This window comes from Micromys minutus, assembly GCF_963924665.1.
Source record: "Micromys minutus genome assembly, chromosome: 13".
Classification (NCBI taxonomy): Eukaryota; Metazoa; Chordata; class Mammalia; order Rodentia; family Muridae; genus Micromys; species Micromys minutus.
This window is the reverse complement of record NC_137982.1, coordinates 57,387,223-57,412,995: the sequence shown is the minus strand read 5'-3', so window position 1 is coordinate 57,412,995 and position 25,773 is coordinate 57,387,223. Positions and strand designations below refer to the sequence as shown.

The following is a 25,773-nucleotide window of genomic DNA, read 5'->3' as shown; positions in this document are numbered from 1 at the left end:
TGCTGTCATCTGAATTTTTGTTCTTAGCCATTTGATTGGTGTAAGGTAGAATCTCGGGGCTGTTTTGATATACAATTCCTTGATAGCTAAGGATGTTGAGCACTTTCTTAGATGCTTCTCAGGCATTCGATATTCCTCAATTGAGAACTTTTTGTTTAGCTCTGTATCCCACTTTTTCATAGGGTTGTTTGATTTTCTGGTGTCTAACTTCTTGAGTTCTGTGTATACTTTGGCTATTAGGCCTCTATCAGATATGGGGTTGGTAAAGATCTTTTCCCAATCTGTTGGCTGCCTTTTTTTTTTTTTTTCTTGACAGTGTCCTTAGCATTACAGAAACTTTGCAATCTCAGTAAGACCCATTTGTCAATATTTGACCTTACAGCAAGAGCAATTGGTGATCTGTTCAGGAAATTTTCCTCTGTGCCTATGTGTTCTAAGGTTTTCCCTAATTTTTCTTCTAATAATTTCAGTGTAGCTGGTTTAGTGTGGAGGTCTTTGATCCACTTGCACTTGAGCTTTGTACAAGGAAATTAAAAAGGGTCTATTTTCATTCTTCTGCATGCTGAGTGCCAGTTGGACCAAGACCATTTCTGGAAGAGGCTGTCCTTTTTCCATTGAATGTTTACAGCTCCTTTGTCAAAAATCAAGTGACCATATACTTGAGGACTCATTTCTGGATCTTCTATTCTATTCCATTGATCCACGTGCCTATCTCTATACAAGTACCATGCAATTTTTAGCACAATTGCCTTGTAGTGTAGCTTGAAGTCAGGGATAGTGGTTCCTGCAGATGTTTTCTTGTTGTTAAGGATAGATTTCGCTATTCTAGGTCTTTTGTTATTCCAGATGAAATCGCACATTGCTCTTTCCATCTCTATCATGAATTCGGTTGGAATATTGATGAGGATTGCATTGAATCTGTAGATTGCTTTTGGTAAGATGGCCATTTTTACAATGTTGATTCTTCCAATCCATGAGCATGGGAAATCTTTCCATTTTCTGAGATGTTCCTCTATTTCCTTCTTAAGAGGTTTGAAAGTCTTGTCATACAGGTCCTTCACTTGCACAGTTAGAGTCACACCAAGTTATTTCATATTTTTTGTGACTATTGTGAAGGGTATTGTTTCCCTAATTTCTTTCTCGTCATGTTTGTTCTGTGAGAAGTGGAAGGCTACAGTTTTGTTCAAGTTCATTTCATATTAAGCCACTTTGCTGAACTTTTTTATCAGCTGTAGAATTTCTTTGGTGGAATTTTGGGAACTTATGTATACTGTCATGTCATCTGCAAACAGAGATGTTTTTTCTTCTTCTTTTCCAATTTATATCCCTTTGATTTCCTTTTGCTAATTGTTCTGGTGAGGACTTCCTCCTACCTTTCTATCCTACTTTACCTTCCTACCCTTCTATGTTTTAACTCTAGCAAAATCATTTGTGTAATTTAACAATTACATAAACATTTTTTATATAATTGGAACTTGTTCTTCCCAACCGAATTCTTGTACAATGCTATTCCCCTCACCCTTGCTCTCTTTTCCTCCAGAATCTCAATGCTCCCATTTTTCTTCCTCAGTTTCTTCAGTTGGTCAGGGGTATATACTAGTATCTCACAGTCTGGTGTGCAGGAGGCTCAGATGAGGAAGAACATGAGCATGAGTCATATATCTTTCTAGTATTAATTTTTTGGGTTACCTCACCTTATTCCACATGATGTTTGATAGTTCCATTAATATTCTTGGGAAGTTTCTGACTTTGCTTTCTTAGAAATGAATGTTATCTCATAGTGAGTATGTATCTCATTTTCATTATCCACTAATCAGTGGATGAATGTATAGGTTTTTGTTTGTTTGTTTGTTTTAATTTTCTAGGTATTGTCAATAGATCACCAGTAAGCATGAGTGTTTGACAGTATATAATATATCAGTCAGTAGGCTACATGCTGAGGAGTGGTATTACTTTCCCTATCCAAGATGGGGTGTTCATTGTTACTTATGTTCAGCTCATGCTTAAGCAGACCTTTTGAAGATACCTTATAAGTTTAACTACTGATATCTTAAGGACACTACTTCTCATAGCCTTTGGCCCTTCTATTATTTCTATCTCCTCCTTTGAATTAATTCATGAGTCTTAGCTGCTAGAATTGTTTTATAAATTTATCAATTTGGACTGGGCTCCTGAGCAGTAAATTTTATATGTTATAATTTCCTATATTGGTATATTTCTGCTGCAAAGATAAGTTCCTTGATGAGAGGTAAGTAATACACTTTACCAGTGTATTATTTTATTGTTTTAATCTATATATTTTAACTCAATCAAACTTAATTTAAAATTTTTTCTAAAAATTCTTTCTTTTTTTTTAATTTTTATTATGGAGACATAATATCATTAACAAATAAGCACTTTAAATTTAAAAATAAATTTCCCTTCTATCCATACTACTTAAACATGTCATAACTTGAGTAGAATGTTTTATTGATATTATACTTTATAAATATATTGAATTAATAAGATTATAAATAAATGTATTACATCAAGGAAAGAAAAGATTATTATCTTCTTTTTTATAAGGCTCCCAGGAATAAGCAAAACCATTTCTCAATTAGTCCTTTGACCTCAGTCCTTGAACATTTGCCAATAAACATGGCTTAGAAATTGCCTCCTGAGGATGACCATGTTAAGTGATGCTCATAAGTTTATGTGGTAAATTCCACAATCATAAACTAGAAACAAAAGCTTAGCTGCTGCCCTGATATTTATACTCACTCATGGAATAAACTCAGACAATAATTTTTCCCTAAAACTTGACAGAGACTTTAGAAAAGAATAATTTTATTTCTTCTGATCTTTTTTTTTTAAAAATGAGTACACAAAAGAATAAAAAAAGCAATACCAAGGAATACAAAAGATCTAGGGTTGATGTGTTCAAATCTTTAAGTAAACTTTTTATTTAAATTGTGAGAAAATTTGGGAGTTGAATGTTTTTAGACACATATTGGAAATATTTTTTCTATTTTTTTCTTGTAACTTTGGCATTGCAAGTAAGTATTTTTAAAATTGTGAAGGTTGAGGCATATAAAATAAAGATTATATTTCAAAATATAATCTTAATGTATAATTTAGCATATACAGGAGTAAAATGATTGTGGATGGAAAGAGATTATCGAAGTGATGATTTGTATTTTGATAAAATAATTTTAGTTAAAACTTGTTTGGAATTTTCAGAAGATAATTGCTCATGTTTTAAAAAGTTATTTGTCTTGATGTAGGTTATTAATATACAGGAAAATATAGTTAGAACTAATTGATATTGGAAAGACCTGGAAACATGTTCAAGTTGTTTTCAATCTTTGTCAATTAAATGTGTGACATTTTATTTAAGTTTATTGGACTAAGAGTGTGATTGGTTTCCTTTGATGTCTCACGATTTTAACATGATCATAGACTCAATGTAAATTTGTGTTTTGTTCAAATGAATTCATAGTTTAACTGATTCTTTTTCATCTTCTAGTGTAAAATATGAAAATAATATGAGCACATACATAATATTTCATGCAGATTAAATTCATAAAAAATATTTAGACTAACACTGGTTTTCTACCTTTTATAACACATTACAATCTCATAATCAAATTCTCCTTTGTACACCTATTTGGAGATATTGTTATGTATAGTTATATACTGTAATTATGAAAGTACAGTTGCAAACATATAAAAACATCTCTGTCACCATACAATATATGCGTTACCTTTGATTTCTCATTATCTAGGTTCATTGACTATGGACACCTGGAATCACACAAGTAAACCAGACTTCATCCTTATGGGATTGACAGATTCCAAAGAAGTACAGCTGGTCCTCTCCATACTGTTTCTCCTTATATACCTGGCCACAGTCGTAGGAAACATAGGCATGATGCTGATTATTGGTCTAGATGTTCAGCTTCACACTCCAATGTATTTTTTCCTCACCCACCTGTCATTCCTTGACCTCAGTTATTCAACAGCCATCACACCAAAAACCTTAGAGAACCTGCTAACGATGAACAAGCGCATTTCCTACACAGATTGTTTCATCCAACTGTACATTTTTATCCTCTTAGCAGCTACTGAATGTTTCTTGCTTTCCTCAATGGCCTATGACCGCTACATAGCCATTTGCAACCCTTTACATTACCCAGTTATCATGTCCTCACGATGCTGCATTGGTCTCCTCACTGGTTCCTATGTAATTGGAGCTGTGGATTCCTCTGTTACTGTGTTTGGCATGATTGACCTACATTTCTGCAAGTCCAACATCATCCATCATTTTTATTGTGATACATCTCCTCTTCTATCTCTGTCTTGCAGTGACACACATGTAGTTGAAATCATTATATTCATTTTTGCAGGTTCCACAATTCTGGGGTCCCTTATCACAATATCTGCATCCTATGTGTCCATTCTTGCTACCATTTTGAAGATAAATTCCACTTCAGGAAAGCAAAAAGCCTTTTCTACTTGTGCCTCTCATCTCCTAGGAGTGACTGTTTTTTACAGTACTCTGATTTTTACTTATTTAAAGCCAAGTAAGTCTTATGCTTTGGGAAAGGATCAAATAGCTTCTATTTTCTACACAATTGTTATTCCCATGCTGAACCCACTTATCTATAGTCTCAGAAACAAAGAAGTCAAAAGTGCTGTTATTAGATTAGTGAAGACTAGACAAGGGTCCAGGAAGTTAAGACAACAGTGATATAAACCACCAGCCACATCGTTTCTACTTCCTTGTTCACTTAGTCTGTCACTATCAACAAGTTTTTTACTTTTTCTATTATCCTGGCTCTTTTTTTTTTTACAAACATAGACTGGTAAACTCCTGTAATGCAGTTTTAGATATCAGTTTTTATACCTGAATTTCATACAGTAATACATGTCATTTGTATTGTTTTCTTTTGTTTTGTTTTAAGAAATATTAGTTATCAACACAATAAAACATGTTTGAAATTCTTAGACTCATAAATTTTCAAACGTACTAAATTTTTAGATAAATATAATGAAAACTTAATTTGGGCGATGACTACATTTTTCAAAAACTACTGTATAATTTGTACTCTATTTATTAAGCATTTTTTACAAGGAACTAAATTTAGTATTAAATTACTTCAGCAGTACAAGATAAATCATAATTCCACATATATGTGATAAGATAATGGAATAAATATATTTTAGGAACTAAACAAATGTGTTTACTATGATTAATAATTTCAACTCCTGACATTTTAAGTAATTGTCATTTCTTAAAGAATATTCTGTGGTGTTTTATAAATTACTTTTAAATGATTTAATGAACAACCATGTAATTACCTTAAATCATTTCCAACTATGAATTTTACACAAATGTTTGCAGTAGCATTAAGTTATAGGAAAATTTTATTGTGTTGTAAATCATGTTAGTGACAAATTTGAAAGCATTTAAAGTTAAGAAAAAAGAGAAAAGTTAAGAAGTATTGGCACTGCAAAGCATGTCGATAACTGAATGTCAGTGTTTGTCCCATTGAGCAAGTTTCTCTCTGTACTCAGTAATATCACTATTCAATCATGAGAAAGTGTATTATTTAATTATCACTTTATCACTGCAAACTCTATCACCGTAAATGTCTGCTTAGTGACTAGGGCAGATCAATAGTCCCATCTCACATTGCTTTAGACATGACATACTGTAAATCTACTAAGTTCAAAGTCTACATGCAGTTCTGTCTTTTTGTATATATCTATTAATCTCTTGAAAATTGTAATACTCAATGTTGTTTCTTTTATACCATTAATTGCATATGTAAAACTGTTTTGAAATAAATTTTATAATGTGCATGTGTATGTATGTAGTAAGTATCCATGGCCTATATATGTGTTTGTATTTGCTTGGATGCATGTGTGCTTGAGGATGCATGAAGAAGGGAAAAGCAATAATTGATGTCAGGTGTTCTTATGTATTGTTCTCCACATTAGTTCTGAGTGCAGTTGTCTTATTGAATCAAGGATGAACTTAGTGCCTAGGCTGGTTGGTCAGGGATTCAGGATTGCAAGTTTCCCCATTACCCTTTCTCAAAGGGTTTTTTATGTGCCTACTGGCCAGGTCCCTATTTGTCTATATTATTTAATATTAAATTTATAATTCTTTGAAATGAAATTTATCAGAAATGGGATTAAGATTTTCTAACTTAAAATTGTGTGATATGTATATAATCATCACATTTTCATAAGCAGCTTTACAAACTGCCTATATCATACATAAATATTTTAGAAAGGGTTTATGATTGATATTGCTTCAAGTATCTGTGCTTTTTAGAATATCCTTTTTATATTCCTATTATTTTATTATTGTTATTAAAATAGTGAATTTTAAAACATTTGAAATTCATATATTTATTAGATTTTTCTCATTTTTCACCCTAAATATGCTATTTCAGGTTTACAGGACTTTTACTTTTTATTCCTTTAGCATATAGGTTTTTTTCTTGTTTTGTTTTTTGTGTATGATTTTTCTCTATAATTTAGAAAACTTGTGGTACTAGTTTGGTCAACAGTATATGCAGCATTATAGATAGCTTCTGAAGTGAAAAGAAACTTACATTTTAATTAAGATGAACACAAAGTTGGATATCTTCACAATAAAGATCACCTAAAATTGATTCTATGTGTTTATATAGCTAGAACTTCCTTAGACATACCCACATATACTACATTTCATATATGTCAATTTGTGAACATGTTGAGGTTAAAATACCTTATGCCATATCTATATAGTTTTGTGTATTTACATAAAATGAGTTTTTATTGAAAATATACTTTCCTATGGTGTGTTATATTTGCAGTTTTTCATTTCTCCATCTCTAAACATGAGTTTTAAAGACTGCAATGTACTATGGAAAACAGTGTTCTTGATGTTAACATACTAATCAATAAAATTCATTTTTAATCATAAGACCATTCATTAAAACTATACAATCAAATAAAATAGAAAATGCATTTTTGTTTAATTTTATTATTTTCTGTGGCACAAATGCTTTTTTGGCTTTCATAAATTGAAAACATTTTTTCATGAAATATATTTTTTCACTTTTTTTCTATTTCAAAATTTTACTATATTCCCCTCACTTCCCTGACCACCTAAATCTACATCATTTCTTCTTTCCCTCATTAGGAAATAAAAACCAGGAAACTAAAACAAAAATTAGAAAAAACTGACTAGGATAAAATATAAACATATACGCATTCATTCACAGAAATTTACAAGTAATATGCAAGCAAAAGTCTTATAAGATAAAAATCAAAAATATCCAGAAAAACCACCATGAGAAAAAAGGTAGTGAGGGCGGGGACTTCCACTTGGAGACAGGGGAGATGGAATGGGATGAAGAACTGTCAGAGGGCACACTGGGATGTGGAATAACGACTGGACTGTAGAAAGAGATTAAATATTAATGATCATAATCATTATCATTATCATAATTATAATTTAGAAAACAATGTTGAGTTTAATTTTTGATGACCATACTTTTCTATGCATGGGCCCTAACATTTAAATGTGGTTTATGTATCAAGTAAGAATTTGGTGAAGAAATTTATTTTTTCCTTTGTAAATGTTCTCCATTTGAGAGAGCTTCTGAGTTGAAAATAAGGATTTTGTGATCAGTTGCCTGCTCAGACCAGGGGTCCCTTATTGGCTTAAACCTATTCAGACTCTATATGTGCTGCCACAGTTTCTGTGAGTTTGTATGCCCATAAGTCCTGACATGTCTAGAGACCTTGCTTTTCATTTTTGTTGTTGTTTTATTTTTTATATATATCTTTCAATCCCACTGTTTCTTATAATTTTTCTGCCTCTACTTCCATATAATTTTTTGAACCCTGAGATGAGGGGTTTGATGAAGGCATCCATTTTGAACTGAATGTTACAAAGTCTCTTATACTGTATAGATTGCCTGGTTGTGCCTGTATTTATTACTATTTAATGTACAAAGAACTTTCTTTCATGCTGGATTAGCAAATGTCATGTGAGTCATTTTATTTTTTTTGTTCTTTTAAGAGAACCAAAGTATGTACAAAATCCTAGTCTTTGGCCTATCATGTTTTAGGTTCTTGGATACTAGAACACTGCCCAGGATAGTTTCCATCTCATGATGGAGCCCTTAAATATGATCATTTAGGGGTTGGTTACATCAGTAATTTTAGTGCCATTATTCCATCACAAGTCACCACTGTAGACAGAAGGGGGTGCAGATCATTTGGTATTAACCTTTCTCTTCTTGTGCACGCAGAGTACTCTCAGGTACCATGAACATTAGTCAGTAGGAGTGAATAGTATACTGTGCAGTACACCATGAAACAGTGTAGCTGCCGGGGTCAGGAGTTTGCAAGGATGGAAGGCAAAAATGATCAGATGGAAAGATGAGTGAGTTTGAAGAATAAGATTAAACTTGCCAAGAATAAATGACTTTTAAAACCTAAACTAAAAATTTTAAAGTGAGGAAGATAATAAAGTGAGTATAAACTTAATGGAGTAAAATTTTTAGGTGGTTTTCAAATATTTCAAGTGACTTAAACACAGACTCTTAATGACAGTTGAAGTTAGATGGTTGTAGAGAAATAGCACTGAGATAAGTAAAAAATGATGATTTATTAGTTTAAATATATTGACTGGAACAAGTAACAAACTAAAAAGCAAATCATAAAGATAAGTCATGCTACTAAATGGTCTCTGGACAGAGAAAGGGGGTGGAGATGGAGAGAGGAAGGGAGGGGGAGGGGCGGAGAGGAAGAGAGAGAGGAAAAGAACTGTATTTCAATAAAAATTGATTGTAAATGTGACTTTTATTTGCCTGTTGTAATTGTTGTCTCTGAGGCTTACTGACATTCAATGCTAACCTGGCCTAGTACTGTAAGATTCTAGACTCTACAATATAATTTTAGGTGTCCAAAGTTAGCTTCTAAACTCACCATATATATGTATATATTCTCACTATTTACATTTCAGATATTATCTCCCTTTCCCCAATCCCATTTCCCCTCCCATTGCCTCCATGAAGGTGCTCTCTCTCCCAACCTCAGCACCTTGGCATTCACCTACACTGGGATAACACAATGTGCCTTCGTGGGACCAAAGGCCTCTCCTCCCATTGATGCCAGAGAATGCTATCTTCTGCTACATATGCAGCTGGAGCCATGGGTGTCTCCATGTGAACTCATTGGTTGGTGTTTTAGTCCCTGGACGAGGTGGCAGGTTTTGTTAGTAATCATTTTGTTCTTCCCATGGTACTGCAGACCCTTCAGCTCCTTCATTCCTTTCTTTAGCTCCTTCATTGTAGTCCTCATGTTCAATCTGATGGTTAGCTGCAACCATTCTCATCTGTATCTGTATGGCTCTGGCAGAGTCTCTGAGGAGGCATCCAAATCAGATTCCTGTCAGTATGCACTTCTTGGCATCAGCAATACTGCGTGGGATTAGTGGCTACATATGGGATGGATTTCCAGGTGAGCCAGTCTCTGGATGACCTTTTCTCCAATCCCTGCTCCTGTATTTGTCCCAATATTTCCTCCCATGAATATTTTGTTTTCCCTTCTAAGAAGGCCTCTGGCATCCACCTCTATTAAATAAAAGAACTCCAGGACCAGAACTTCAAGTCATGCCACCAAGGATGTAGAGAAAATATAACACTCCTCCACTGCAGATAAAAGGAAAAACTTCAGCAACCACTCTGAAAATTAATTTGGTAGTTTTCAGAAAAATTGGGAAGAGGTCTACCTTCAGACCCAGCTATATCACTCCTGGGCATGTACTCAAATGATGATCACCATTGTAGGAAGCCGTTGGCGACAATAGATGGCGCCAGCTTCCCGCCAATTATTCAGCCTACAAAAACCTTTCCCCTCATGTTACTTGGCAACCACATAAGTCATAGCCCAATCTCATCTTGGGACACGTAATTGAGCTACAGGAGGATGCACCAATCAGGTAGCAACACAAGTCTCTTAGGCATATATAGCAGTGCATTTCTCCCCCACGTGGAGAGATAGTAGAGAGATCCCACGTGGAGAGAGACCCGGTAAGAGGTATCACGGGGAGATCGCACGTGGGAGAGAGACGTGGGAGAGAGACTCGGCAAGCACGTGGGAGATCGCCTCTCTAGGGAGATCCCACCAGGCAAGCACCTAGAGAGATTGCCTGCTCAGAGAGAAGTTTCCTGCTCAGGAAGTCCTCTGCTCAGAGTGCTGTATAATAAAGGTTGTCTGCAGAAGAATCTTGTTGTTGTTGCACGCCTGTTTCTGCCGGCGGACGTGGGCGCATGACACACCATACTACAAGAACCCTTGGTCAACAATGTTCATATCAGCTATATTTGGCATAGCCAGAAGCTAGAAACAACCCTTATATCTCTCAACTGATGGATGAATAGACAAAAATCTACACACTGAATTACTACTCAGGCATTAAAAACAAGAAAAACATAAATTACACAGGCATATGAATGAAACTAGAAAATATCCTGAATGAGGTAACCCAGACACAAAATACAGTCAAGCATGGTATGTACTCACTTATAAATGAAGGTTATTCATAATTTACAGGGTAACCATACTAGAGCTCACACATACAAGAAGCCAAATAACAAGGATGCCCAAATGAAGATTCTAGAATCTTTCTCAGAAGAAGGAATAAAATAAATATAAGAGATGGTTCCACTGAAGCAACTGAGTGGGAGAGGAGATGGAAAGGAATGAAAGGGAAATGAGCAGGAAGATAATTTAGACAAAATTTTTTGTGCTCATTGACTCATATCTTAAATATTACCCCATGATGTTCCAAGATATACTTAAATTCACTCTATCTCTAAATGTCCTACATACCTCTACTGGCAATGTTCATAGAATATTTAAGGTGCACTAACATAAGGTATTGTGTTCCATGTTATTGGTTAAATGTACCCATCAACACACCAAATAGTTACTTTATGTAAATAATTCCTTATTTTTGGAGCAGTTACTAATGGCAATTCTTTCTTGGTCTATTTGGTGATTTGGTACTAATATACAGCAAAATACTGATTTATGTAGACTGCTTTTGTGTTTTGTACCTTTACTGAATTGCTTTATTTTATTGAAAATGTATGATTTACTATCTGTAAAATTCAGCCAACTGTTCAAAAAAAGTTGATATTTTCTTGTCTCCTATTTTGTGCTTTCTTGCCAATACTTTATTTCTTTATTTTATTCTTTAAGGGTTGTGAAGTGAATTTATTTGGGGGCTGGAGTAGAAGACAATGCATATAGTTCTTATTCTGGTTCCTAAGATCTTGTTTTGTATAGTCTCAGGACTGAAGATTGAATTAGAACCAGGACCATATGCTTGCAGGATCCTGGTGTAGAGCACACATGGCATCCTCATAAGCAACAGTTAGAGCTTCCTTTACATGACTCCTTTAAACAACTTTCAGCATTGCTTGGAATAAAAATAGGTAAAGTTGGCAATTTTTGAAAACTCTAGAAGCAAAAAAGAAGTAAATACACTGAAGAGGAGTAGAACTGCAAGAAATAATCAGACTCAGGGCAGAAATCAACGAAGTAGAAGCAATAAAATGATACAGAGATTCAGCAAAACCAGGAGCTAGTTCTTTGAGGAAATCAACAAGGTAGATAAATTCTTTGCCAAACTAACTAGAGGGCATAGAGACATTATCCAAAATAAGAAAATCAGAAATGGAAAGAGTTACATAACAATAGAAACTGACAAACTTTAAGAAATCATCAGATTCTACTACAAAAGCTTAGTAAAAAAACAAAAATATAGAAGAAAAGGATGAATTTCTAGACAGATACCAGGTACCAAAGTTAAACCAGAATGAGATAAACTATCTAAACAGTTTTTTAGCCGCATAACTCCCAAGGAAATAGAAGCAGAAATTAAAAGTCTCACAACAACAAGAACAAAACAAAGCAAAACAAACAAAAAAACAGGGCCAGATGGTTTTAGAGCAGATTTCTTTTAGACCTTTAAAGAAGACTTAATACCAATACTTCTCAAACTACTCCAAAAAAAAAAAAAAAAAAAACGTGGGCAGTGGTACACTCTGGGATTTGGTCCATTTTGGTACAGCAAGAGGATCCGTAGACTACCATCAAGACTTAGGACCCACCCACAGAAATATGAGCTCCCACATTAACCTCCCCAAAGCTCTCCAATCTGAGACCATGAAAACAGAATGAAGTCATGACCATCAGAACTCACTGCCTGCCCACAAAGTAGCAAACACCCAGAAGCTAGCTCCATCCTGAGCCCATGGGCCCTCAGACCCACAGGAGAGACAGGTTCCAGTCAGAGACAACAATATCATCTTATAATCAAAGAAAGTAAGATGACAAGAGGAAAGCAAAAAAACCTAAGCAATGGAAACCCAGAAAACCTGGCAACATCAGAAGCCAGCTCTTCTACCACAGCAAGTAGTGGATTCCCAAAAACACCAGAAAAACAAGACTTAAATTTGAAATCATACTTCATGATGATGATGGAGCTCATCGAGAAGCATGTAGATAAATCCCTTAAACAATTACAGGAGAACACACCTCACCAAAAAGAAGCCCTTAAAGAAGAAACAAGAAAATTATTCAAATAACTACAGGAAAGGACACTTTTTATGCATCACAGAAAAAAAAATATATCAAGATGAACTCTCAATCACAAATATCTATGCTCAAATTCCAAGAGTATCCACATTCATAAAAGAAATCCTACTGAAGTGCAAAACATATATTGTACCACAAACAATAATAGTGGTAGACTTCAACACCTCACTCTTATCAATGGACAGGTCATGGAAGCAGAAAATGAACAAGGACACAGCAAAGCTAGCAGAAGTTATGAACCAATTGGAACTAATAGACAACCACAAGACATTTCATCATAAAAGAGTATAATTTCTTCTCAGCACATTATACTACCTTCTCCAAACCTTGACCATATAGCTGGTCACAAAATAGGCCTCAACAGATACAAGAAGACTGAAATACTCCAATGCATCCTTTCAGATCACCATGGACTAAGACTTTTCTTTAATAACAACAAAAACAACAAAAAGCCCACATACACATGGAAGCTGAACAAGGCTCTGCTTAATAATAACATGGTCAAGAAAGAAATGAAAAAACAAATTAAAGATTTTTTTTAGAATTTAATGAAAATGACATCACGAATTACCCAAACCTATGAGATGCAATGAAAACATTACTAAGAGAAAAACTCATAGCTCTGAGTGCCTCCAAAAAGAATATGGAGAGAGCATACACTAGTAGCTTGACAGCACAGCTAAAAGTTCTAGAAAAAAAAGAAGCAGATACACCCAAGAGGAGTAGACAGCAGAAAATAATCAAACTCAGAGCAGAAATCAGCCAAATAGAGACAAAAAGTACAATACAGAGCAAGAGTTGGTTCTTTGAGAAAATCAACAAGATTGATAAACCTTTAGCCAGACTAACTAGAGGGTAAGAGAGAAGATACAATATTAAAAAAGAATTCAGAAATTAATGGGGAGACATAACAACAGAAACTGAGAAAATTCAAGAAATAATCAGATCCTACTACAAAAGACTATTCAACCAAACTAGAAAATATGGAGGAAATTGATAAATTTCTACACAGATACCAGATGCCAAAGTTAAATCAGGCTCAGATAAACCATCTAAATATTCCCATAGCACCTAACGAAATAGAAGCCATCATCAAATGCCTCCCAACCAAAAAAACTACTGGACCAGATGGGCTTAGTGGAGAACTCTATCAGAGTTTTAAAGACCAAACACCAATACTCTCCAAACTATTCTACAAAATAGAAACAGAAGGAACACTTCCCAACTCATTTTTTCAAAGTCACAATTATGCTCATACTTAAATCACACAAAGACACTACAAAGAAAGAGAAGTTCAGACCAATATTCTTTTGAACATCAATCCAAAAATACTCAATATAATTCTTGCAAACTGAATCCAAGAACACATCAAAACAATCATGCCCCAAGATCAAGTAGGCCTTATCCTAGGGATGGAAGGAAGGTTCAGCATATGACAATCAATCAACATAATCCATCATATAAATGAACTCAAAGAAAATACTCACATGATCCTCTCATTAGATGCTGAGAACATATTCTACAAAATTCAACACTCTTTCATGATAAAAGTCTTGGAAAGACCAGGAATGCAAGGCCCATATGTAAACATAGTAAAAGAAATATACAGTAAAACAGCAGCCAACATCAAACTAAACGTAGAGAAACTAGAAGCAACCTCATTAAAATCAGGGACTAGACTAGGCTGCCCACTCTCCCCTGCATATTCAGTATAGTACTGAAAGTTCTAGCCAGAATAATTAGGCAACAAATGGTAGTCAATTGGATACAAGACAAAAAGAAGTCAAAATATCACTATTTGAAGATGATAAGATAGTATGTTTAAGTGATCCCAAAAATTCCACCAGAGAACTTTTACAGCTGATTAAAAACTTCAGCAAAATGGAAGGATATAAAATTAACTGAAACAAATCAACTGCCTATCTCTACTCAAAGGATAAAATGGTGAGAAAGAAATTAGAGAATTGAAACCCTTCACAATAGTCAAAAATACTATAAAATATCTTGGGGTAACCCTAATCAAGCAAGTGAACGATCTGTATAACAAGAACTTCAAGGCTCTGAAGAAGGAAATTGAAGAAGATCTCAGAAGAAAGAAAGATCTCCAAAGCTCATGGATTGGCAGGATCAACATAAACACATCACTATTTGCAGATGACATGGTAGTGTACATAAGCTACCCCACAAATTCCACCAGAGAACTCCTACAGCTGATAATCAACTTCAGCAAAGTGGCTGGATATAAAATTAACCCAAACAAATCAGAAGCCTTCCTCGACTCAAAGGACAAACAAGTGGAGAAAGAAATTAGGGAAATGATACTCTTCACAATAGTAACAAAAAATATGAAATACCTTCGTGTGAATCTAACTGTGCAAGTGAAGGACCTGTATGACAAGAACCTCAAACTTCTAAAGAAGGAAATCAAGGAAGATCTCAGAAAATGGAAAGATCTCCCATGCTCATGAATTGGAAGGATGAACATTGTAAAAATGGCAATCTTACCAAAAGCAATCTACAGATTCAATGCAATCCCCATCAAAATTCCAACCCAGTTCTTCATTGAGTTGGAAAGATCAATGTGCAATTTCATCTGGAATAACAAAAGACCTAGAATAGCGAAATCCATCCTCAACAACACGAAATCATTGGCGGGAATCACTATCCCAGACCTCATGCTATATTACAAGTCAGTTGTGATAAAACTGCATGGAATAGGTACAAAAATAAGCATGTGAATCAATGGAATAGAATAGAATATCCAGAAATGAACCCTCACATTTATGGTCACCTGATTTTTGACAAAGGAGCTGTAAACATTCAAAGGAAAAGTACAGTCAATCAACAAGAAGAATGAAAATAGACATTTTCTCATTTCCTTGTACAAAGATCAAGTGCAATTAGATCATAGATATCCACATTAAACCAGATACACTAAAACTATTAGATGAGAAAATAGGGAAAACCTTAGAACACATAGTCAAAGGAGAAATTTTCCTGAACAGAACAATGCCTAGTACTCTAAGGTCAAAGATTGACAAATGGGACTTATTGAGATTGCAAAATTTCTGCAAGGCTAAAGACACTATCAAGAAAACAAAACAGCAGCCAACAGAGTGGGAAAAGATCTTTACTGACCCCATATCAGATAGAGGCCTAATATCCAAGGTATACAAAGAACTCAAGAAGCTAGGCACCAGAGAAACAAACAACCCTATTAAAAAATGGGGTACAGAGCTAAACAAAAATTTCTCAATTGAGGAATATTGAATGGCTGAGAAGCATCTAAGGACATGCTTGACATCATTAGGAATCGGGGAAATGCAAATCAAAATAACCCTGAGATTCCACCTCACAACAGTCAGATTGGCCAAGATAAAAACTCAGATGACAGCAGATGCTGGCAAGGATGAGGATAAAGAGGAACACTTTTCCACTGTTGGTGGGATTGTAAACTGGTACAACCACTCTGGAAATCAGTCTGGAGATTCATCAGAAAATTAGACATAGTATTACCTGAAGACCCAGTTAGTCCACTTCTGGGCATTTACCCCATATACGCTCCAATATACAACAAAGACACATGGACCACAATGTTCACAGAAGCTCTATTTATAATAGACAGAAGCTGGAAAGAACCCAGATGTCCTTCATTAGATGAATGGATACAAAAATTGTGGTACATTTACACAATGGAGTACTACTCAGCTATCAGAAAAAAAAATGACCTTTTGAAATTCTTAAGAAAATGGGTAAATTTAGAGAATATCATCCTGAGCACAAAAACCCAGTCACAGAAGAACAGACATAATATGCAGTCACTGATAATTGGATACTCACCTCAGAAAGCTCTGAACACCCCAGAAACAACTCACAGACTGTGTGAAGTTAAAGAAAAAGAAAAAGGAAAGAAAAGAAAAGAAAAAACATTATGTTTACTCCTTACACACCAAGAGAACTTAGACTAATTCCAGGTTACATCCTGTTTTAAATGTACTTTATGCTTACTGTAACTAGTAAGATCTTAATGCACACTATCAAACCTTAAAGGAAAAAAAGCCTGGCAATGACAAAAATGTATTTGTATACTTTTATGCAAAAATGCTTAAAAATTGGTACATTTATCTTTGTTTTTTTAAAAATAAAGTTCTTCAATTAAAAAATGTTCACATTATCAAAGGCAATTTGCAGATAAATTGCGATCAGGATCAAAATTCCAACTCAATTCTTCATAGACTTTGAAAAAGTAAATTGCAAATTTATCTGGAATAACAAAAAAGCTAGGATAGCAAAATCTATCCTCAACAATAAAAACACTTCAGGGGAAATAACCACCCATGATCTCAAGGTATATTATAAAGCAATTGTGATAAAAACTACACGGTATTATACAAAGATAGGCATGTAGATCAATGGAACAGAATTAAAGATCCAGAAATGAACCTACACACCTATGGTTACTTGATCTTTGACAAAGGATCTAAAGTCATTCAATAAGAAAATTCAGACTCTTCAACAAATGGTGTTGGTTCCAGTGGCAGTCATCATGCAGAAGAATGCAAATCAATCCTTTCTTAAGTTTTTGTACAAAGCTCAAATCACTGTGGATCAAAGACTTCCACATAAAAACCAGGTACACTGAAACTATCTGAAGAGAAAGTGGGGAAGAGCTTTGACACATAGGCACAGGGGTAAATTTTCTGACCAGAACACCAATGGCTTATGCTCTAAGATCAAGTATTGACAAATAAGACCTCATAAAATTGCAAAGCTTCTGTAAGGCTAAAGACAAGGTTAAAAGAGCAGCCAACAAATTGGGAAAGGATCTTTACCAATCCTACATCTGATAGAGGTATATTATTCAATATATACAAAGAACTGAAGAAGCTAGACTCTAGAGAATCAAAGAATCCTATTAAAAATTGGGTACAGATCTAAACAGATTTCTCAACTGAGGCATATCAAATGTCTGAGAAACATCTAAAAAAAATCTTCAACATCCCTAGTCATTAGAGAAATACAAATCTAAACAACATTAGAATCCACCTCAAATCAGTCAGAATGACTAAAATAAAAAACTCAGGTGATAGCAGAGTCTGTGGAAGATGTGGAGAGGAACACTCCTCCACTGCTGGTGGGACTGTAAGCTGGTACAAACACTTTGAAATCAGTCAGCTGGTTCCTCAGAAAATTGGACATAGAACTGCCTGAAAATTCAGTTATTCCACTCCTGTGCATATACCTCAAAGATGCTCCAACATATAATAATGCTCCACCATGTTTATAGCAGCCTTATTTATAATAGCCAGAAGCTGAAATGAACCCAAAGGTCCTTCAGCAGAGGAGTGGATGCGGAAAATGTGGTTCATTTACACAATACTACTCAGCTTTTAGAAACAATGACTTCATGAAATTCATAGGCAAATGGATGGAACTAGAGACTATAATCCTGATTTATGTAACCCAGTCACAAAAGAACACACATTATATGTACTCACTGATAAGCAGATACTAGCCCCAGATAGCTCTGAATATCCAAGAAACAATTCACGGACATTATGAAGCTCAAAAAGAAGGAAGGCCAAAATGGGGATATCACAGTTCTTTTTAGAAGGGAGAACAAAACACTTATGGGAGGAAATGAAACGTCAAATAGAGGAACAGGGATTGAAGAAAAGAACAATCAGTAGCTGCCTCACCTGGGGATGCACCTCAGATGCAGCCACCAACTCTAAGCACTATAGCTGATGCCAAGAAGTACTTACTGGCAGGAACCAGACAGAGATGCCTCTTCAGTGACTAAGTCGGTGTCATAGAGATACGGATGAGCATGCTTACAGCTAACCATTCAACTGAGCAAGGACCCCAATGAGGGTGCTAAAGAAAGGAATGAACTTGCTGAAAGGAGTTACAACCTCATGGGAAGAACATTATCAACCAATCAAACCCTCCAAATCTCCCATGGACTAAATACCAACCTTCTAGTGCACACTGAGACCTATTCATCCAGTTGCTTAAGTAGCTGAAGACACCAGTGCCTGGCAACAATGTGAGAAGAGGCTTTTGGTCCAGAAAGGACATGTTTTTCCAATGTAGGGGAATGCCAAGGTAATGGGATGAAGTGAGTGATTAGGTGGGAGTGCACACTGGTGAAGACAAATGGAGAGGGAGGAGGAAGAGGAGCAGGGCAGGGGGGAGGAAGGGTTAGTAACTGGAACATTGACTAAGAGAGAAAGCTTCATACCATTATTTTCTGTGTCAAATTTCACTATTACATTTCTGTACACGCATTTCTTTCAAAAGATATATAATCTTATTTGTCTGTTGTCAATTCATTGCATTTGTTTATGAAAACGTTTGATTTTAGAATATATTATTTTATTTATGTAATTTTATGGTAGTTACAATTAATAGAATTATGTGATTTACATAGTCTTAATTATATATACTAATTTTGTATTTTTGAAAGAATTTATTATCATAATTATTTTACTTAATATTTATTATTGCCTTATGTCAAAGTTTATGTCGTAAATTCTATAGAGTGAAAGTATGATTATTCAAGAGCTCATTAACCCATTCATCAGATACTCAAGATAAATGATGCTTTCCACATCATTATACATTACCATAATTATGATTAATTGAAACATTTAACATCTTGTTATTACCAGGGAGAGAAGAACAAGATTTATGGAAGTGAAATTTAAAACAAAACTTCAAAGCTATGTCATAATAATTACTATCTCTGATTATTTTTTCTCTAATAATCAAACAGTTTAAAAGATCATTTCTGTGTCAGACTTAAGAAGAAACTAAAAAACTTAATTCATTTCATGAATATTGATCTGTAATGTGTTTTCTAAGATACTAATATTTTATGATGAAATAGTTTATTATGTTGTTATTTTAAACCAGTAGGTAATTAGTGAATATTCCCCTTTGGGTAATCTCTTGGGCATTCATTACCATTTGTTTAAGAAGATATAAACATTCTACATTTACCATGTTGTCCCAGCTACTAAACATGAAATTGTTGGCTCTACAGGTAAAATAAATTTTAGTTCACTTGCAGAACATTTTAAGATTATTACAATATTAGACCATAAACATTTTCACCTTAGTTTTGCTTATTGTATATAGTATGAATCCTTTTAATTACAGGTTTTGATTGCATTGGTTGAATAAAATGTATTTATCCATATCTGATTTTTATCACATTTCCTCGAAATGTTGAAAAGAAACTATTCCTTTGAAACATAAAAAAAAAAACAAGTATTGACTTGTGTATTTAAGTGTGTATGAGTGTTCCAAATATAATAGTATGTATTTTTATCCTCCCAAATAAAACAAACATTTCAAAGAATTGATAAAAATAGCCACAATTGATTGGAAAGAATACACTTCATTCATATTCTATCAAGGGGACTAGTCTTTTGATAGAATAAAGTATCAAGCAGTGTCTGGCATCAATGTGAGAAGAGGCCTTTGGTCCAGGAAGGGCATGTTTTCTCAATCTAGGGGAATAAAATGAAAACTGGATAGAGGTTGATCAGGAGGGAGTGCACCTTTCCATAGGGGAGGGGGGTTGGGAGCTGCATGGCAGGAGGGGGAAGTGGGTTAGGGATAACATCTCAAATGTAAATACAGATTATTGAATTTAAAAAAAAAGTGTCAATAGTCCTATAATCTACAATGCACCTTTGTTTCCTAATAATTGCTGATGTATCTCTGGTCTTAAAATCTTTAAAAAAAACAGTTATAAAAACAATATTTTTTTCTTAATTTCTCTGTGAATAACAGGAATTTTTGTGTGATTTGTAGTATGAAGCAATGGTGGTTTTTTTGATTCTATTTAAATTGTGGTTTGCAATGTCAATTGTAATACTTTTAAAATCTTTTATTTTTGAAATTATAATTATATTATTATTTTTTGTTGATTTCTGCCCAGGAAATATTCCCATGTAATCCTCCTTACTCTAAAAATGAATGGCTTATTTAATTCATTGATTGCCATTGCATACACACATACACACACACATACACACACATATGCATAAAGTGATACGTTGTATATATATATGTTCCAAAAATAAGCACAACACCAGTCTTTATATGAGTTTTCTAGGTTGATAATTTAATGCTGTTTTGTAGCAGTTGTAATAATTAGTTCTGTAATTTGTACAGCAGGGTAGGTTACCTGCAGCTCATTATGTTGTACAAGACAAAATCAAATTCACAATAACTCTACTATTTCAGCCTTTATAGTATGAGAATTACATGCACTGGGTACCATATTTCACATTTACCATACTATATTCTTTCAGAATCTTTTGCTTTTATTTTTATAATTATAAATTATAAATCTTCACTAACAAGCATAGCTCTGTCTTAGGACAAATGTAGCTCTATGTCCAAGTAGCACAGTTCTTTTTTCAACTTTATCAATTGAAAACAAATAAAACTCACTATAATGTAGCAATATGAATTGTGGTTGTCTATATCTGAGTCTGGTGAATATGGATATAACAACAGATCACATATTTTCAATCTATAAATAAAGAGAAAATGTAATTAATAAGTAACATGTAGTATCAAAAGTATGTTAGATTTGATCCTAATAATATAACATTAAAATATAAATTAATGATCAAAAATAATTTATAGCAGAATAATTAAATATTTGGTATTCTTCTTTAGTCACATATTTTTTTGTTATTTCAGTCTTGTTACTTGTATTCTCTTCTAGGCAGATAACCCCCAACACACACACACACACACACACACACACACACACACACACACACACAATTTCAATACAAATTCTGCATGTATGCACAAATGTGAGTGTTCATTTTTGAAAATCTAGTTCATTTTTCTTAATATATCATCCCCAGCTTCAGACATTTTTTTCTACATGATTTCACTTCTAGATATGTATAGTACACTTTTACTATGGTTTTGTACCATATTTCTTATATCCATTCAAATGCTTGAAGGACATCAAAACTGGCTTTATTTTTTTTAGCCTTTTTGAGTATTGCAGTAGAAAACATGAATGTAGACTGATCTCAATGCTAGAACCTGCTGACCTTGAGATATATATTCAGGGATGAAATATCTTTGATCATATGGTCATTGAAAATCAAATTTTTAATTAAAACATTATACAAATTTTCATTGTGATTTCATGTCTTTGCACACCCACTGGATCATTTGAGTATTCTTCTTGTTCCAGTACCTGCTGTCATATTCTTTTTTATGGATAGGCATTTGATTTTGTTGAGAAAGAATCATAATGTACTTTCATTTTCATTTTCCCTAAGAATGTTGCACATTTTAAATAACATTTTATTTCCTTTGTTGAACAAAGCTATTTAATCTCTTGTAATTCTTATTGTCATGTTAAGGGGTTATATTCCATGCTATGGTCTTTTTAGAACATTCTTGCCTGAGGTATTTTTTATGAATTTTTGTCAAGCATTTTCAGTAAGTTATATCTAAAATTAGGATATTTGATATACTGACATTGAATTTTGAACAAAGTAAGAGATTGTGGTCTAATTTAGTTATTTTACCCATATTTACCATTTTCCTATTACCACCCATTGAAGAAGATTGTTTCTATTGTTTGTGTTGAAGTTTTCATCAAAATTTCAATATTTTATTTATATGTTTAGTTTTATGTCTCTTTTTATTCCACTGTTTATACAAGGATTTTGTATTTGTTGACAGTGTCTTTGATCTTAAGGTATTTTGAGGACAAATATGGAGATAGCTTTACAATCATTTTCTTGGAGATGAATTCATGTTGTTCAGAGAGATCCCTTCATTTCTCATTTTCTTCAGTACTGTTTTATTACAGTCTGCCAAATATTTTAATGTTAATTACATTGGACCAATATAAATTTTAAATACTGTATTCATCTCCATATTATTAAACAGCACTATCCCTATATTTTTTTGTATTCAAGAGGCATAAATAATTATACAACCATACAGCTATTTTTTCCTAGACTATTAGTTGGCATATATCAAATAGTTTATTTTATTGACTTATATAATATCTGTTTTTAATTATAGGACCATGGACCATAGCCTAAGTATATGCAACAGTATTGCATGAGATTCCAACATGAAGAATATCACAGAAGCTACCTCATTTATTCTCAAGGGACTCACAGACAACAATGAGCTTCAGATCATTCTCTTTTTCCTCTTTCTAGCAATTTACCTTTTTACTCTAATGGGAAATATGGGACTTATCATTTTAGTTATTGGAGATTCCCAACTCCATAACCCTATGTACTGTTTCCTCAGTGCATTGTCTTTTGTAGATGCTTGCTATTCTTCAGATATCACCCCAAATATGTTAGTAGGTTTTATGTCTAAAAGCAAAATCATTTCATTTCATGGTTGTGTGACACAGATGTTCCTTGCTGTCACATTTGGAACCACAGAATGCTTTCTTTTGGCAGCAATGGCATATGATCGATATGTAGCCATTCACAACCCACTTATGTATGCAGTGAGCATGTCTCCTCGAGTCTATGTACCACTTATCCTTGCTTCTTATGCTGGTGGAATTCTGCATGCTATTATCCACACAGTGGCCACTTTCAGCCTGTCTTTCTGTCAGTCCAATGAAGTCAAACATATATTCTGTGATATACCTCCACTACTTGCTATTTCCTGTTCTGAAACTTATATAAACGAGCTGTTGCTCTTCTTCTTTGTGAGTTTCATAGAGATAATCACCATCCTGATCATTCTGTTTTCTTATGCTTTTATCTTGTTGTCAATTCTGAAGATGAACTCAGCTGAAGGGAGAAAAAAGGTCTTTTCTACATGTGGATCTCACCTCACTGCTGTGTCCATTTGTTATGGCACCAGCCTCTTCATGTATGTAAGACCGAGTTCCAAGTATTCCCTGGAGCATGACATGATAGTGTCTATATTTTACACCATTGGGATTCCTATGCTCAACCCAATCATCTACAGTCTGAGAAACAAAGATGTAAAAGAAGCAGTGAAAAGAGTTCTGAGAAAAAGTTTCACATTAAACATTGAATTTAAAAATTAAATGTTTTTTGGTGTTTCTTATTACATAAATTATTAAAAGATGTTTTGATACAATTAGATTGTATTTTTATCAGTATTTAATTCTTTCAAACATAAATCATTGTGGTTTGTTATTTCTTATACCAGGCTGGCTGACCACATCTCTTGTCTCTCCCACTCATTTCAGCATAGAAACACCATTTCCTCCTTGACTTTGTAAGTGTGTTCTAGGGATCCAATCTCACATCTACAAACATCCATAGAAAGCATTTTACATAATGAGCCAGTTACCACTACTTCAGTGTTTGAATTTTGAAAAACATAAAATTTCACTCATTTTTATTTTAAATTATCATTATTTGAAACATGAAATTCTTATATGTTCACTTTATAATTAAATACTAATTATATTCAAACTTCTACAAGACATTTAAATGTCTAAAGATGTACCATATCTTGGTTTCTTGTAAAATTTGTGATCACAGATATTCCAGACACAGTCAGTTACATTTATGCTAAAGTGATTGTAGTGGCTTGGTAAGAGTATAATAACAATACAGTAAACAAAAGTGGTTTGTACACTTTATTTTCTCCTTGTCTAGATGTTAGATATAGAAACCCAAAAATTGTGCAGTGATAAATTATTCTTGGGCTTTTCTGTGTGGATTGGAGATGTTTATATTTTTTATTATCTTTCTTGTAGTTTACCTCTACATGTGTCTTTTTCTAATCTATCCTCATAAAGATAATAAGTATATTGTATTAACACTCATCAAAAACTTCACTATAACTAACGACATTTTAAAGACTCTAAACTCAGCCACATTCTGAACCATTATATGCCTAGTTTTAACACACTGTGTGTGTATGTGCAACATTTGTAAATATATGATACTCATGTGATCATTGTTTTAAAAGCAAATTATTTTCCCTCTCTGCTGGAAAAAATATTCTCAGTTCTCAGGTTTGTAATTACATACTATTTCATGTAGATAGATAGATAGATAATTTATATTTATGATATATATATACACATAAATGTATATATATTTCATAAAGTTCCAGTCTCTTACTCCATTTCCTTTTTCCCTCCTTTATTTCTCTCCCCTCACAAGAAAATATACCTAATGCATTACACATGACAATCACAACAGATTTTGCTGCAAAAGTGAGCCCAAAACTTTCAATTAAATATTTATTATATGTCTCTAGCAATTTCTTCAGAACCTATGGTTTAATCAATAGAGATTATGTTTCCCTTGTTTTGAATCTTCTAAGGAATAAATATACTTTTATATTGGTGCTGATGGTGTTGTTTTATTATTATGAAGAAAATAAGTTTCAATCTTCAGTCCCCTGTAAAAAGAAAACCAATATTTGTAAGGATTATATTAAAACTGATGTAAAACAAAATTAAGGCATGCTAGACTAAAATTCAACACATAGTAGATTTTCCCATCCCTGAATAAACTTCTTTCTGTTTTCATATACTGTCCACTTTCTGGACTCTACTCAGGTAATAGTTCAGTGAAGCTTTAAGAAATAACATCATCTCTTATTACCTACACCCGATGATAAAAGCAGAAAAATTACCATTTATCTCTTGTCAACACCACTAGCTTTGAGAAAAGTAGTTGTGTGATCATAGAGGAAGCAGGTATGGGAATTAAGGCCTAGTGAATAAGAGATTCATAAGAGTGTTTACATAATTGAATAGACATTTAACAGTCTTATATAAAACAATTTTTCACCATATTAAGATGAAATGCTGGTTAAAGTAAAAAAAAGTTATGTGTAATGTTAAATATAGAAGTGTTATTCCAGAAAAATACAAATGGAAAGAAATAGAGAGGAGAAGGACACCTTTAGATATAAAAGTTGTTGGTATGATTTGTTTGTACAGTAGTAAAATTTGGTTACATATGAAGCAATGAAAGTTAAGCATGAGAAGGTCAGACATTCAGCTGTACTGGGGTCAAGCTGTTTGTGGTAACAGAGTGAGGATCAGGAGGAGAGAGAAAAGGAATAAGAGTTGCTGGAGAAAGCTGAAGTCCATGC

At 33.8% G+C, this 25,773-nt stretch overlaps 2 protein-coding genes across 2 annotated transcripts; both read left to right on the top strand.

Annotated features, from left to right (window-relative positions):
• Positions 1-3,775: 3,775 nt before the first annotated feature.
• LOC308429223 (olfactory receptor 8H1-like) lies at positions 3,776-4,729 on the top strand (the record flags this gene model as incomplete). Its single annotated transcript, XM_080927956.1, has 1 exon — positions 3,776-4,729. The coding sequence occupies one exon, from the start codon at positions 3,776-3,778 to the stop codon at positions 4,727-4,729; it is 954 nt and encodes a 317-aa protein (XP_080784082.1).
• An 18,060-nt stretch (positions 4,730-22,789) lies between these two features.
• Positions 22,790-23,737, top strand: LOC308428979 (olfactory receptor 5T18; the record flags this gene model as incomplete). The annotated part of the gene is made up of 1 exon (XM_080927619.1): positions 22,790-23,737. The coding sequence occupies one exon, from the start codon at positions 22,790-22,792 to the stop codon at positions 23,735-23,737; it is 948 nt and encodes a 315-aa protein (XP_080783745.1).
• Positions 23,738-25,773: the final 2,036 nt, after the last annotated feature.